General features: G+C 54.2%; 1 protein-coding gene across 1 annotated transcript; it reads left to right on the top strand.

Moving 5' to 3' along the window:
* Nucleotides 1-64: 64 nt before the first annotated feature.
* On the top strand, nucleotides 65-13,466 carry dnaaf5 (dynein axonemal assembly factor 5). Its single transcript, XM_019873081.1, has 13 exons — nucleotides 65-696; nucleotides 1,471-1,655; nucleotides 1,745-1,869; nucleotides 2,264-2,382; nucleotides 3,435-3,667; nucleotides 3,927-4,151; nucleotides 6,432-6,575; nucleotides 8,591-8,759; nucleotides 9,930-10,077; nucleotides 11,097-11,247; nucleotides 11,519-11,675; nucleotides 12,011-12,202; nucleotides 13,022-13,466. The coding sequence occupies exons 1-13, from the start codon at nucleotides 159-161 to the stop codon at nucleotides 13,183-13,185; spliced, it is 2,550 nt and encodes an 849-aa protein (XP_019728640.1). The 5' UTR covers nucleotides 65-158; the 3' UTR covers nucleotides 13,186-13,466.
* Nucleotides 13,467-13,976: the final 510 nt, after the last annotated feature.

The following is a 13,976-nucleotide window of genomic DNA, read 5'->3' as shown; positions in this document are numbered from 1 at the left end:
TGGCAAACCCCCCAAATGATTTTGTTTTCCAGCGCATGAAAGAGACTTCCGTGCGGTCCAAAGTGGAAACGTTTTTCAATAAAGTTTTGCCCTTTGAAGCGGAAGTCGAGACAGAGCAGGCGTTTGTTTGGTTGGTTGCTACGACGACCACAACAAAGATGGCGACGACGACTTCGCTCGAGCCGCATGTTTCCTCGGAGGTTTTGCGAGGACTGGCCCGGCATTTAAACTGTCTCGGGGAAGCCAACAAGTCGACGAGGAAGAGAGCCCTGGAGTGCATCAAAAGAGAGACGGTGGATAAAAAGTTGTCGGGCGTCGTCCTGCAGGAGCTTTTCTCGGCCCTCCTCAAGCCCCTGCTCAAATGTCTGTCAGATCCGACGGAGAGATGCCGAGAAATCGCCATTACGCTCATAAGTGAATTTGTTCGCTGCGTCCCCGAACCGCAGGAGTCGTTGCCTTATCTCATGCCGTGCTTGGCTCAGCGGTTCGGGGAGAAGGAGATCCTGGAACCGGCCGAGGAGCTTCGCTTGTCGGCTACCGAGATGTTGACTCTGACCGTGGAAGTGTGTGGAAAACAGCTGGCGCCTTATCTCAACGAAATGATCAACATTTTGCAGAGGACCCTGGTCGACCCTTTTCCCGACGTCAAAAGAGAAAGCTGCAAATGCACCGTGAACCTTGCCAACTCTTTACCAGGTGAGGGAAAAGTAGCTAAAACACCCCGCCCGGTCTCTCGCCGCAAGACTTTGTCGCGAATACACGTTGGTCCACGCTTTTCTGTAGACGCGCGTCGGACTCAAAGAGTTGCGTTTTTTCGCCCCGTTGTTGTGTGTGGCCTTCGCTGCCATCTCGACAGGAGGCGCAAACGAAGCCTCTCTGTTTTGGAAGCTGCCTCTTATGTCTGCAGCTCTCGTCATCTCGCCGGCAAGTGTGTGCAGCTTGGAAATCGCAGGTGACTGCGCGTCTGAATACCGCGTAGGGCAGAAACACAACTGTGGCGAGCCAGAACGGACGGTTTTTCGGAGAAAAGGCCAAGCGTTTGCTTCTCCTACGCCCTGTTGAATTTCTTTTGAAACGTAACATACAGGAAAACGCATTCTCGTATTTGGCTGAACCGCATCAAGTTTGGCTCCCGAAAGTCCACTCGTTCAATGCTAACACACGATGCAAAATGCCAGACGACGAGCTGACGACTTTGGCGTCAGCGCTGCTGTCGTTCGCATGTCTTCTAAATCTTGTTCAGGAGAAGCGGTGGTGAAAATGGACGGATGCTCTGGGAAGCGTTTTTCACCACAGCTGCAAATCAAGAAACGTGTTCGTACTGTAGTATGATGTCTTTGTTTTTTTTCATGAAGTACAACGCTGTACATCGGTGGTCACATACCATAGCTTGATTTTCTTTGACATGTGGGACGATCTGATTAGTTTCCAAGAATGGAACAGACCCTTTTTCCTTATTTGCCTCTCCAGAGCATTTCCACATGCAGGCTGAGAGTCTGGTGAAGCCTCTCATGCAGACAATCGCTCATCAGCACTCCAAGGTGCGGGCGTCTGTCATCGAGGCCGCCGGGGCGGTCATTCTGCACGGCACTGGCAAAAACGTGGATGATGTCCTGTCTCACCTGGCGCAGAGGCTGTTTGACGACTCACCGCAGGTAGTGAGGCGGGGGTCGGGGGGGTTGGAGGGATGGGGGACGAATATTCTCTCATCAACGCCATCATTCTCGCCCCCTCTTTGGTGCAGGTGAGAAAAGCCGTCACCGTCGTCGTCGGCGACTGGCTGCTAAACTTAAGGGACAGATATTCCTATTTCCACAAACTTACTCCTCTCCTGCTGAGCGGTCTTACTGATGAGATTCCTGAAATAAGGTATGCTTTCATGCTTGCGGGTGCTGTCGGTTTTGTTCACATTTATTTTCAACTTCAATTCTTTGTTGCAGAGTGACTGTGGTGCCTTTTGTCACAAATAAACCAACGGTCTTTCTTGAAAACGATCTGACGTAGGTTTCATAGAAATTGGTTGTGGGAGCGGTTGCTTGGTGTCACCCTTGGTCAGTGCTCAAGAGTCGATTACTTGTACTGATTACTTGTACTGATCTCTAATACACCCACACACATGTATATATATATATATATATAAAATGGAGCAAAAACATCTTCCAGATGAATTCTAAAGCTTTGTGTTGATGATAAAATGGATTCATCGAAGGAAAATGTGAGTTGCCGCGCCCCACAATGACCACCGGGTCTATTTTCCCTGCAGACTTTTGGCGGCGGATTTGTGGCAGCAGGTTGGCGCCCAGTGGGAGAAGGAGAACGAGGACGACCTGAAGGACAAACTGGACTTTCTCCTTTCCCCGCCGCCCTTTTACCCAGCAGGAGGTCAGTGGCCCGCTGGATCCCAAGCCAGACGCTCACCCAGACAAGGCCGACCTTTTGAACCGAGTGTCCATGCCAGTCAAAATGGGATTTTTTATTTTATTTATTTATTTTTTTTAAGCCGAGAAGCCAACATTAGCATTGTGGCTGCTTGAAGTCATTTTTATTCACTGCTGTCTGAGGGTAGAACACGTAGTTTCAAGATAAACAAACAAAAGGAAAAAAAAAACACGCAACTGCAACCGGTTGATGGATGTCGGGGTGGGTCACCGTGGTGAGGGGTTGCGGGATGTCGCAACAAGTATGAAAAGCAACGTGGTCATTTTCATTGCACTTAGCTTGCGTAGATACCACCGCCGTGGATGCAAGCTCCGCCTCGAGACCGGACAGCATAGGCGAGGAAAGTCTTTTTCTTTCCTGCTGTCATCAATTTGCAGGGCCTCCCAGCACGCAGCGTCGAACGCCAGAAAAGGCCTCGTTTGAGCCTGCCCCCGTGCACTCCTTTGATTGATCGTCCTTTCGTCCGCGCTTCCTCTCTCGACCCTTTTCATGCCGCCGTCAAAGCCGACACTTTCCTTTCCTTTATTTGATCGACTGATTTGATTCACGTGAGCGTGATTGATCGTCCTTTCGTCCGCGCTTCCTCTCTCGCCCCTTTTCATGCCGCCCGTCAAAGCCGACACTGTCCTTTCCTTTATTTGATTGATTGATTTGATTCACGTGAGCACGACTCTTGCCGTGGCGGTTTTGCCCGATCATTGTTGAAAAAAACACAATGAATTGATTGGGCCATGTTATCTATTCGAGCAGGGGTGTCCCGACTTTTCCGTCGGAGGGCCGCCCACAGAAAATTGGAAGGACGAAAGGGCCACTTGTATATTGCTCAACTTTTGGGAAGCCGCTAAAGTCAGTCAAGAAAGCAATTTGAGATGGTTTGTGTTGTTCAAGGCGTTAAGGCGAATGTTTCCAAGTTCATGTCCGGTGTTGACGGCGGACGCGGTCGGTGGCATCGGGTGGAAGGTGCGTCGGCAACGGTTTCTCTCTCTTCCCCCCAGTGGAGCGTCCAGGTCTGGGCTGCAGAGAACTGGTGGCGAGGAATCTGTACAGACTGGTGCCCGCCATCGGCCGCGACCTGAGCGACTGGCTGGTTGCCACCCGGGTCAGAACGTCGCAGCTGCTGTCGGTGCTGCTGCTCCACGCGGAGGAGCGCGCCACGCAGCACCTCCAGCCTCTCTTGGCCCTCCTCTACCGGGCCTGCGCCGACTCGGAGAAGGAGGTGGTCCGCAATGTGAGTGTTCGGATGCAATCGAAAACCCTCTCCCTTAGTCCTCGCACAGTGCGGTGAAAGAACAAAAACAAATGAATGCGATCAATCTGCAAAGAAATCAGGAAGCGGGTAAATCCGATTTCACAGCCCTGTATGTCTGGCCGATGAGACGGAAGCAAACCTCCCCCCCCCCACCCCCTTTTCCTGAGGGACAGGGCTCGCCCCACGGCGAAGAACGCCAATTGACACGAACACCCGATTTATTTGCTCTCCTCGCCAGTGCCTGGCCGCCGCTAAACTGCTGGGCACCTTCGTCCCGCCCGAGGTCTTCCTCCATCTGCTCCTGGATGACGTCAAGGCCCCCTCCTGCGCCTCCCGCCCGTGGCGCGCCCTGATGGTGCTGCAGGCCGTGCTGGGAGGATGCCCCCGAGCTCTCCTGGCGCCGCACCTCCCGCAGATCGCCGGCACGCTGGCCCAGCCCGACGTCTGCCAGGAATATCAACAGGTACCGAGATTTTTCGCATCGCAGTGCTTTGCTCTCGGCCTCGACGAGGCTTTCGTATGTCCGATGCGGCGAGGAAGAGCGTGGAACTTGTTCACCCGCCGCACAGCCCTCAGTCATCAGCCGTTCTTTGGTGATTTTGGCAGCGTCATGGACGAACGATCATTGTCAACAACCGCCGCGTACCTGCTGCACTCGTAGCCTCGGCCAGATACTGCTGAGTTAGGGCACCTTCGTCGTTGTCGATTGATCAACAATCAAGCAATAACATGCAGACAACCGGCGGGGCAAAAAATGGCATCAGAGAGCAGCACCTCCTGCCGACTCCGAGGGGGAGCCCGTCCGCAGGGCGAGTCAGACGGGAGGGATCCTTGTTAAATCGTGGAATTTCTGGCAAGGGCTGGCTTTGTCCCACAAGCGACAGATGGAGGGAGACCTCGGCTTCCTCTCGAATGTTCCATCTGCGTCTCCCGCCCGTGCGAGGCCTTTTGGGCTGCGTTTCCTTTGGATCGACCACCAAGAATTCAACACATTGTCTGTTTGGAGCTTGACTCGCAACTCAAAAGTGTATTTGGAGAGCACTTTCAAACAAGCGCCGCTGTATCTGCACCAGTCTCCTCTGCTATTTTGACCCAAAAGGGGATGCGGGCAACATAAAATCCCAATTCCATCAAACTGTTGCAAAACCAAATGTAAATAGTCTTCAAAGTGTCCCGCGGTAGGAAAAAGCGGCGCGGGCAGGACGTCCGGGAGGGAAGGAGCTGAAAATTTGCTCGCAGATAAGTGAAGCTTCTCCACGATTCGACCTCGCCAACGCTTTCATGTCCCTTGTTTTCCTTTCTCAATTTCCGCCAGAGGTTTTGGAGGCGGGGGGGTGAGAAAGAGGGCTTGTGAAAACAAGCTCGGTCGGTTGACGACGGTGCGGAGGGTTTGAGGGGAAAATGAAAGGCGAGCCGGCGGTTCGAGCGAGTCGCGAGGTACGTCGTGCCGCGTTTGTCGACCAGTCACGTCCGGCGTTCCTTTTTCAAGGAGTTCTGCCACCCGCCGAGGATGAACAAGAAGGCAGCGATGGGTGAGAGCTCTTTTGTTGTGCGTTGCCTCTGGCGACGAGAGTGCAAAGTGATTCTTTGTCTTCTTGATTTATTTTGCCGAAGCGCCGCGCCTGCTGGTGGCTACCGCAGAGTAGCGGGACAGCTTCGGGAAGCGCAGCGTCTGTTTCATTTCACTGTCGCCGCTCGGAATAATGCAAAACAGTCCGGAATCTCCTTGGTGCCAGCGTTGGTCTTGAGTGACGACCGCGCTCTGCTCGCTCCACCTTCGTGACACTCAGCGGTGGAAGCGGCGACGCGAGCGGCAGAATGTTTATTTTGCTGTCGCCACAGCAACACGAGCGTCCGCGCTTTGCTCCTCAGCGGCGCCTGCACGAGCGTGTCCGGACCGATGAAAGCAGGTGGCGCTCGCTCAACCTCCAGGTGTCCTCCGAGTTATTCGAGCCCATCCATTTGTCTTTGTTTCTCCCAGCTTTGCGCCTTTTCTGATGGTCGTTTTCGACGCCGGTCGCGTGCGATGCGTGTTTGAAGACGCGCGTTCCGTGATGCGCCTTCCGTCATGTTGGAAGGCGGGACTCCCAGGCGCCGAGGCCGCATCCTCCCCGCGGTCATTGACTGCCACTGCGCTTCGCTTCGCTTCGCTTCGCTGTTGTCTCCAGTGAGGGCCGTGCAGCGGCCCTTCCTTCCCTTTGTGAATCTGGCCCACCGAGCGAGGCTCCTCTCGTCCGTCATATTTCCATTCTTCCAATTGTCTCTTCCGACAATTGCTTAATTCAGACATCCCGCCTAAAAAAAGTGACAAGACCAACATTAAAATGCAGGAGCATAGCAGGCCCAAGTGTTCAATACAAAAAAGATATCTTCTTGGATCTAGCGTTTGGGCATTATCATTGCTCTTAAATTGCAGAAAATGTCATTTTAATAGGAAAAGCTACTTAATATCAAGTTAAAAAAAACAACAAAAAAGACCAAATTGCATATCACAGTGAAATCAAAACTGTGCCTCAATAAATGTGTGCAATGTGAGAGTAATGCCTCGTTTTTGGCATTTAATGGGGACCAGAACCCCCCCCACCCCCCACCCCCCGTGGCCGCGACTGCTGGAAAAGCGCAAAGTTGGAAAGTTGGCGCGGAATCGATGTATCAAAAAGGGCAGCGCTCCGCAGTCACAACACATCGAGGGAACGCGAGCGTTCTTGAATACTTTTGCGCCGCCCTGTTCTTTTTCTTCCAGCTTGCGTACTTGGAGCAGTTGCTGGCCTGCGTGGACGCGCTCCTGCGCCAAGGCCATTCCGACTGCCGCCCGGTCAGCCTGCAGCTGCTGCAGGTGCTGGTCACCGTCCAGAGCCTCTCCGCGGAGCCGCACGTCAGCCACAAGGTGAGAAAACGTCGGCGGGGTTTTACGATGCCAGGCAGCTATTTGAGGAATGCCCGGCTTCAAAGCGCCCATACCAAACGCTATCATTACCCACTTAGCCAAGGGGCGCTTAAATTGCACCTTGCGGAATGGAACTTTTAAATCCAGTCCTGGGGTGAAAGGTGGAGAAAGAGTAGGGGGGGGGACAAAACGGAAAAAAAAGCAGATGTGTTTCTTAGCAGGTGTGGGCAAATTTCCAGCCCTGGGCCACGTAGCCCCTGCATGTTTTTTTTTTTTTTTTAGTCCAGTACACTTGATCAAAAGTTCTTCAATATTTGTTGCATTGCTTTAGCAATGCAAGCAATTGCTTCATCCATGCTCAATTCAAATGATTTGACTTGATTTCAGGAAATTATATGCCGACTTGATTTGTTGTAAGCTGTGGGCAAAAAAGACATTCTTGAAACAATTTTCCATCTTGGCTGGCGCCTCGTGATCCTCTTGAGCGAGCGACGGACGGGACTTTGCCTTTTTTTTCCAAGATACCGGCATATCGTTCGGCTGACCAAAGAGACCCAAAGACGTGACGCAACTGTGACAAATGGAGTCCATGGTCCTGCCGGGACGGGAACGGGAAATCTGTGCATCATTCATCGCAGCGCGCCTGTTCCTCGGTCTGCGCGTTCGGGGGCCCGCCACGCCAGGCTTGTGAATAATCGGAAAGCGTCGGTGGCCCCCCAGGAAAAGCACAAGCCCTTTCCCAGAAAAGGGCCACGGTTTTCCCATCGGCGGACAGCTCAGACTTGTCTGACATGGTCCCCGTCGGTCCTTGAGGGACGACGGCGGGACTTCTGACAAGTCCTCCCTTCCGCCCCCGCTCCGCTGTTTTTTCTCTCTGTTGTTATTGAGCGCCGATGTGTGTGTCATGTCTGATGTGTTTTTGCCACGCTCTGACATGAGAGCCCCATCAGAACACACTGCACCCCCCCCTCCCCCCTTGGGATGAATGAAGTGCAGTTGACACATTTTCCATCGTGAAAAGCACTTTTCGCATCATCAAGCAAGCATGTTAGCAAAGGCGAATGTATTTTGAATGAGCTAGCATGTTCGCCCTGGATTGGCATGAGCCAGGCTTTGACACAAATAGAAAGCTCCACGACGAGAGCTTCTTTGGTGCCTCTTCAGTTTTAGGGGGGGAGGCTTTTATTTTCAAAGCTCCTGCTCGGCTATGGTAGCTTATTCTTAGGACTTGTTTTTTTTTCCCCCCACCCTGAGGGACATCCGTTGAGGGGGAGGCGTTGAGTTGCAACAAGAAGGGGAATGTTGTCTTCCATGCTGTCCGAAGCGTAATTCCAGCTGCTGCGTGCCACCACCGATTGGAATTGTTCCCAAGTGACGTGTTTCTGAGGAGAGGCATTTTATTTTCATCGATTACAAAATCAAAAGGCCGTCCCGCTTGGTGGAAATGCGCTTCGTCATCTGAAAGTAGTTGCAGCTACTTGGTGGCACCACCGCTTGCTTGTTTTTGGGCCTCTTCCTCCGCATGAGGGGAGGGAGGTGACACCAAACCGTCGCTCTCGGAAAGGGGACGCTTGCTACTTTGCCGGGTGGGTCACTTGTTGTTTTGACCTGCGGCGGTGTCCGTTTGAGGGGAGGCGTTCATTTCCGGCCCCCTTGGAATTCGGGCCGATGTAACCGCAGGTACCCCCCCCCGTCATATCCAGCCGTTCGGTTTTCATCCCAGGGTCAGCGATGCGAAGCCAGGTGCTTGTTGGTTGAACCGGACACTCTTGGAGCGGGCACCGGATGACACACGATGCCGTGGAAACCTATTGCAAGCAACCAAAGGAAAACAAGGAATCCTTGATGAAGTCAGCCTCGTGTTTATTTTTCGAAAAGATGGTAGCGATCGAAGCGAGTCTTCCCGGCGGCCGTGGGAACGAATCTCATTTGCCCCCCCCCAATATGATTCAGCGCTCAAGTCGCAACTTGACTGTGGCTTTCTTCTCTCCTGTCCTTCTGTGCGTGTCCCTCAGGCCCTGGCGAGTGTCCAGAGGCTGTGCGAGGTCCAAGGCCTGGGATCAGCGACGGAGCTCTACAGGCAACACATGGCCCAGCTGCTGGCCTGGCTGTCGGCCTCCGTCAACGCCTGGTCCGCTTTCTCCCCGCAGCGACTCCAAATGCACATCGTGGTGGTGCAGTCAGGTGAGAACCAGCTCGCCCGATGGGCCGGCGGCCGCCCGTTGATCGGAACATCCCGGAAGCACGCGGGACAAAAACGCATCATCCGGTCCGTGCTTTGACATTGCTTGACTCCGCCCCCAAGCCCTCCCCAGGCAAGTTTCGACACAAGCCCCCTTACGTCACGTTAGAAACATGTCCTTGTTCACACGTGATCCATCACGTCAAGACCCGGCAGCTGTCAAAGCAGCCGAGCAGATTTTCAGGACGGCATTCCTTTTCTTGCCTCCGCACCGTGTTGAACGCGCACACTCGATGACTCGTCCGAGACCGCTCAGGAGGCTCGGCTTCCGCGAACGACGTGGCCGCAAAAGGGGAGGAGCTCGTTGATAAGAGCGCACTCGGTGTTGCCGGCGCCTCTTTCCACTGAAGCTAGCTTCCGTTTTGAGCGCTCTGGTCCTCTTGGCCTTCCTTGAATGCTAATCACGCGGTCCCTTTCGACGCAGCGACTGGTGGCCTGGATGACATGGATTCGTCGGGCCGCGTCGGTGCGCGCCAGCTTGCTATTTGCCCTTGGCGAGCCTCACGTGTTGTCTCTGCAACACAGGTTTATGATCGTGTGCGCTTTAGAAGCACGGCGTTGATGTTTGATGATCCTCTCGGTTTGAAGAGGTTCGCTGTCATCTTGTGGCAATCTACGGCAATTACAAAGCCGTTTCATCCATTGGTCGCCCGGCTCAGTCCCCGTCCGCCGTGAAAAGCGGGCATTCGCCGACTGTATGTTTGTGTTGGCGGTGCAGCGCCGGACACCGCAGAAGCGTTTCGGGCGAAGCTCCAAGTGTGAAAACGGAGCACTCGTTGCTTTGTCGACTTGTGCAAATGCTGCGCCTCAGCTTTTGATGAGTTGGTTTTGACCTCAGTTTCCGGTATTTTCTTTGGGGGCAAAATTCATTCCAAAGGCAAACGCGTCCGATGACGGCCAGCTATGCTGCGTGCAAATGAGCGTTATTTGTGCACGCGTGTCTTTCCTCCCCCTGTGTAAAGTGTGAGGTCACCGGCGGGTACGCGCCCTCTCCATTCGCACGTTGCCGTCTGGCCATTCTCCTGCGGCGGAATGGAGAAAGCTTTGCATTTTGGGGAGGAGACGGAGGGCCAATTTGTTTCATCCAAAGACGGATGCGCGTCTTGTTCTAGGTCCGGTTATCGGAGAGTTTGTCAAGCAGCTGATGCCCCTGCTGAACACCTGCCTCCAACCGGAGAGAGACCAAGAGATGAGGATGAACGTGTTGACCATGCTGGCTAAGTTGCTGCTGGATGGGGGCAAGACGCTGGACTCGCAGGGGTGAGGCCACACGCGCACACATTGTCCCGCAAACACCGTTCTTTGTTTCGGCTGCGTTTTTCGTCACTTTCGCACGCCGTCTCCGTGACGCTACGGAGGGCCAATTTGTTTCATCCAAAGACGGATGCGCGTCTTGTTCTAGGTCCGGTTATCGGAGAGTTTGTCAAGCAGCTGATGCCCCTGCTGAACACCTGCCTCCAACCGGAGAGAGACCGAGAGATGAGGATGAACGTGTTGACCATGCTGGCTAAGTTGCTGCTGGATGGGGGCAAGACGCTGGACTCGCAGGGGTGAGGCCACACGCGCACACATTGTCCCGCAAACACCGTTCTTTGTTTCGGCTGCGTTTTTCGTCACTTTCGCACGCCGTCTCCGTGACGCTACCGCGACGCTACCGCGACGCTACCGCGACGCTACCGTTGCTTTTCACGGGGGCGGCCTCTATTCTTGGACTTGACCTCGCAGATGCGACAGCGTGGTTCCATCGGGTCACGATGAGCGCACGGGCTTCTTCGTTGCAACTCTTAACCGGTGCTCGCGTTTCCTGAAAGAAAGCCGCGCGCTGTCCGAATCCCCCGGCGGCTGCGCGGGTACCTTGACTTGTAAAGGGGGGCCATGTGCGACAGCCTCAAAGGGGGCCCGGCCGGGGGCGGGGCCCTTTGGAGCTCCCCATCCCGCCGAGCTCGCTCGGCTGCGCCGCCTGCAACCCCGATCTCAGGGGAGGCCTGAGGCCCTGGCCGGGTTCCGGCGGATCGCCACCGCCGCCGTCAATCGCACGCGCAAAGCCGCGCTCATGGAGTCGTTTTGGTAGCGTCGGTCAGGGCTACGAGGAATGCGCGGAGGAAGGGACTTTTCTCTTGCACGACGACGTATATCCCAAAGGCGTATTCTTTTCCTTCATGCGAGTTTGCCTTGGTGTCCAGGCCGGACGGTGTGGAAATGGATGAGAAGATGCACGTTTGTTTTCCCTTCGGATGCGTGATGAGTTTGAAAAGAGCCCAAAACCGCCTCTTTGGCAGACTTTTTCGGGAGGAGTCTGAGAAGTTCCTTGTCGACGTGCTGCTTCCTAACCTGGTGTGGCGAGCCGGCCGCACGGTGGCCGCCCTGCGGACCTCCGCCCTCAGCTGTCTGCTGGCGCTGCTGCACGGAGGGGGCGTCGTGCCGCAACAGGTACACGCACACATACGCTCCCGGTGGATCGTCCCCTGCACCTGCCCGTCGGAGCGCGTGTCCGGTCGCTGCACGTACGCCGCACGCGCTTGTGCGTATACGTGCTGTTTGTTAAGACGCCAGCCCATTTTTTGGGCACTCGCTGGAAATGAAACGTGCGTTCTTCAACTGAGGCTTTTCTCTCCCAACACCTAACGGTCATCACGCGTGCCTTGGAATTGCATGATCTTTGCGATCAAGGCCTGCTTGCTGCTCCGTGTTGTGTTGTCAGCTCCTGTGCCTGGAGGAGAGGCTGTCACCTCAGCTGTTGTCATCCCTGGACGAGGACTCCCCGATGGGCCGACTCTTGGCCTGTCGCTGCCTGTCCACCCTCCTCCGACGGGTGGGATCCAGTCTGCGCGAGGAGGCCCTCAACAAGATCTATCCCGGTACGTCCCGGCAACAACATCGGCGCATGCGCGCGCAAAAGCATGGAGAGTCTCTGTCGCAGAAACGCGCCGCCAACAGCCTGCGGCTTCTTGTTTCGTGCCGTGTTTTTGTTGTGTCACGGTCTCATTGGGTTTTGTTTTGTTTTTTTTCTGTGTTGCCAAGTTGTCAAAAGGGTGTTGTATAGCAATCATGGGGGAGAAGACTTTGTTGCCGTCAATTTCAATGAGAATTGAATTTGCACTGTTTTGAATCTGCCGCCCCCTCCCCGTCCCCCCCCCCATTCGGCAGTCCGGTCAGTGCTTGTGCTTTGACCCGAGTACCTTTCCCTCCGCAGAGCTGGTGAAGCGTCTGGATGACAGCAGCGAGGACGTGCGCGGCGAGGCCCTGCGGGCTCTCGGCCTCTGGTTGTCCAGCCTGGGCGGCAACTACGACAGCGAGCTCTGCGCCTCGCACCTGCAGTTCCTTTTCCAGCAACTCCTGCTGCACCTGGACGACCCCGACGGCGCCGTGCAAAACCAAGTGCTGGGTGAGGAGAAACTCCACCACTGCATTCCTCCATTGAAATATCGCAATTTGCACAACCAATCCAAATGGAGCGATTGTATGTTGCGGCACGTTGGTGGTTTGAATGTCTCACAATTCACGTTGATTGGACCGCAGCACAGGAAAATCGATTGACGGAATAACTGGTAAAAAAAAAAAAAAGCAACACGGCACGACAATACTGTCATTGGCTGGCAATCGGTTCAGGGCGTAGCCGGCCCCCCTCGCTCGAAGACATCTGGGATAGCTTCCATCATGCCTCCGGCCCTCGTCAGGTCTAAGCTAATCAGATCTGGGCGGGCGGATGGATCGATCATCATCATCAGAATGAAAGAAATGTACTTGGTGTTGGGTTGAAGGTCTTTTTTTTATTTTTTAGTGAAGAGAAAAACTCTTTGCTCGGCCGTCACTTCAGCCTTCGTCCGAGCCGTCGCCGCTTCCTTGTGACGCGTCTTCAGCAGTGACGGCGTCACAAGGAAGCAGCGAGGGATCGGATGAAGCCGTCGGCGAGCTCAATTTTTCTCTTCACGAGAAAAAAAAGACCACTGTCTGATGAAAAAAAAGAAACCTTCAACCTCTTCCAACTCATAAGACAAGATGAACGGCATAGCGCTAGATTTGGTGTCGCTTGATCTTTTTTAATGTAAGAGAAATAATATGATGGTGAATGGACCAGCAGGTGACTTAGAAACCAAAGCGAGTTGCGATATTTTCTCGGTCTCGATGGACGACAAGCGACCCGCCGGCTGAATAGCGTGGCTACGTATTGCGGTCGCGATGGTGACGCGCGCTTGTTTTGCAGAAGTGCTGAAGACGGCCAGCTCGGTGCGTCCGGCTCTTCTCAGGAAGGAAGTGGAAAGCGCGAGGGAAAAACATCGCACCTGTCAACATTGCGACCGGCTGCTGCAGCACATCGACTCGATGAACGCTGGCGGCGGGGGCGGGGGCGGCCCATCCGCCCATTGACCGCACCGCGACAAACGGCCCTTCGGCTCGTCACTTGCGGATGACTTCGTCGGTCGTGGCCTGTCACCGCTGGATGGCGAAGAACACCAACTGACATGAGACAAGCTAAGCGAATAAAGACGGCTTTATTTGCAAAGTTGGGATGATGTCGAGCTAGCTGGATAGCGGCGCCCTTCCCCCGCCCGTGGTCTTACACAAGCGCAACTTTTCTGCTGGCCTGTGACTTTTTTTAAGAGCCTGATGTGTTCTTATTTGCCAAGTAAAGTCTGCGCTGAACTTTGGATCTGAGGTCAATTCGGTCGTTTCGTTAGTGGTTAAAGATTACACACACACACACACACACACACACACACACACACACACACACACACACACACACACACACGTTGATGCACTGCGGTTCCAGTGTTAACCAAGGGCGCACTCAGCGTTTGCCTGGCGCGCAGACATCTCTCTCACTGTCCGTGTCGTCTTTTTGTGCCTTCACCGGGAAGAATGTCCTCACTCCTTTGTTTGTGGCGGCGGTGTGCTACGAGTTGCAGATTTGCGCGTGGACTTGAACGCAGGGCGGCGTGGAGCTGGCTCCACCCGAGTCGGTAGGTTGCCCCAACGAGACCTGAAAAAGTGACATGGGCCTGGTCTTCTTTTTTTCCGACTTTGAAATGCTCACACTAAGCCTCGTTGAAAATCCTACCTTGGCATGGTAACCCGTGTTTCAACCTTCCTTTGAAATCCGAACAAAAAACGCCTTACTATACAATGTCGTTTTTTTCGTGGTAAAAACGTCTTAT

This window comes from Hippocampus comes, unplaced genomic scaffold, assembly GCF_001891065.2.
Source record: "Hippocampus comes isolate QL1 unplaced genomic scaffold, H_comes_QL1_v1.1 scaffold522, whole genome shotgun sequence".
Classification (NCBI taxonomy): domain Eukaryota; kingdom Metazoa; phylum Chordata; class Actinopteri; order Syngnathiformes; family Syngnathidae; genus Hippocampus; species Hippocampus comes.
This window is presented reverse-complemented; position numbering and strand designations above follow the sequence as displayed.

Bases quoted from the DNA above. Each gene is read 5' to 3' on its own strand.
- dnaaf5 (XM_019873081.1), top strand. From the start codon at position 159: ATGGCGACGACGACTTCGCTCGAGCCGCATGTTTCCTCGGAGGTTTTG. The intron at 11,676-12,010 runs GTACGTCCCGGC...TTCCCTCCGCAG, and splicing joins CCTCAACAAGATCTATCCCG to AGCTGGTGAAGCGTCTGGAT. The intron at 12,203-13,021 runs GTGAGGAGAAAC...CTTGTTTTGCAG, and splicing joins CGTGCAAAACCAAGTGCTGG to AAGTGCTGAAGACGGCCAGC.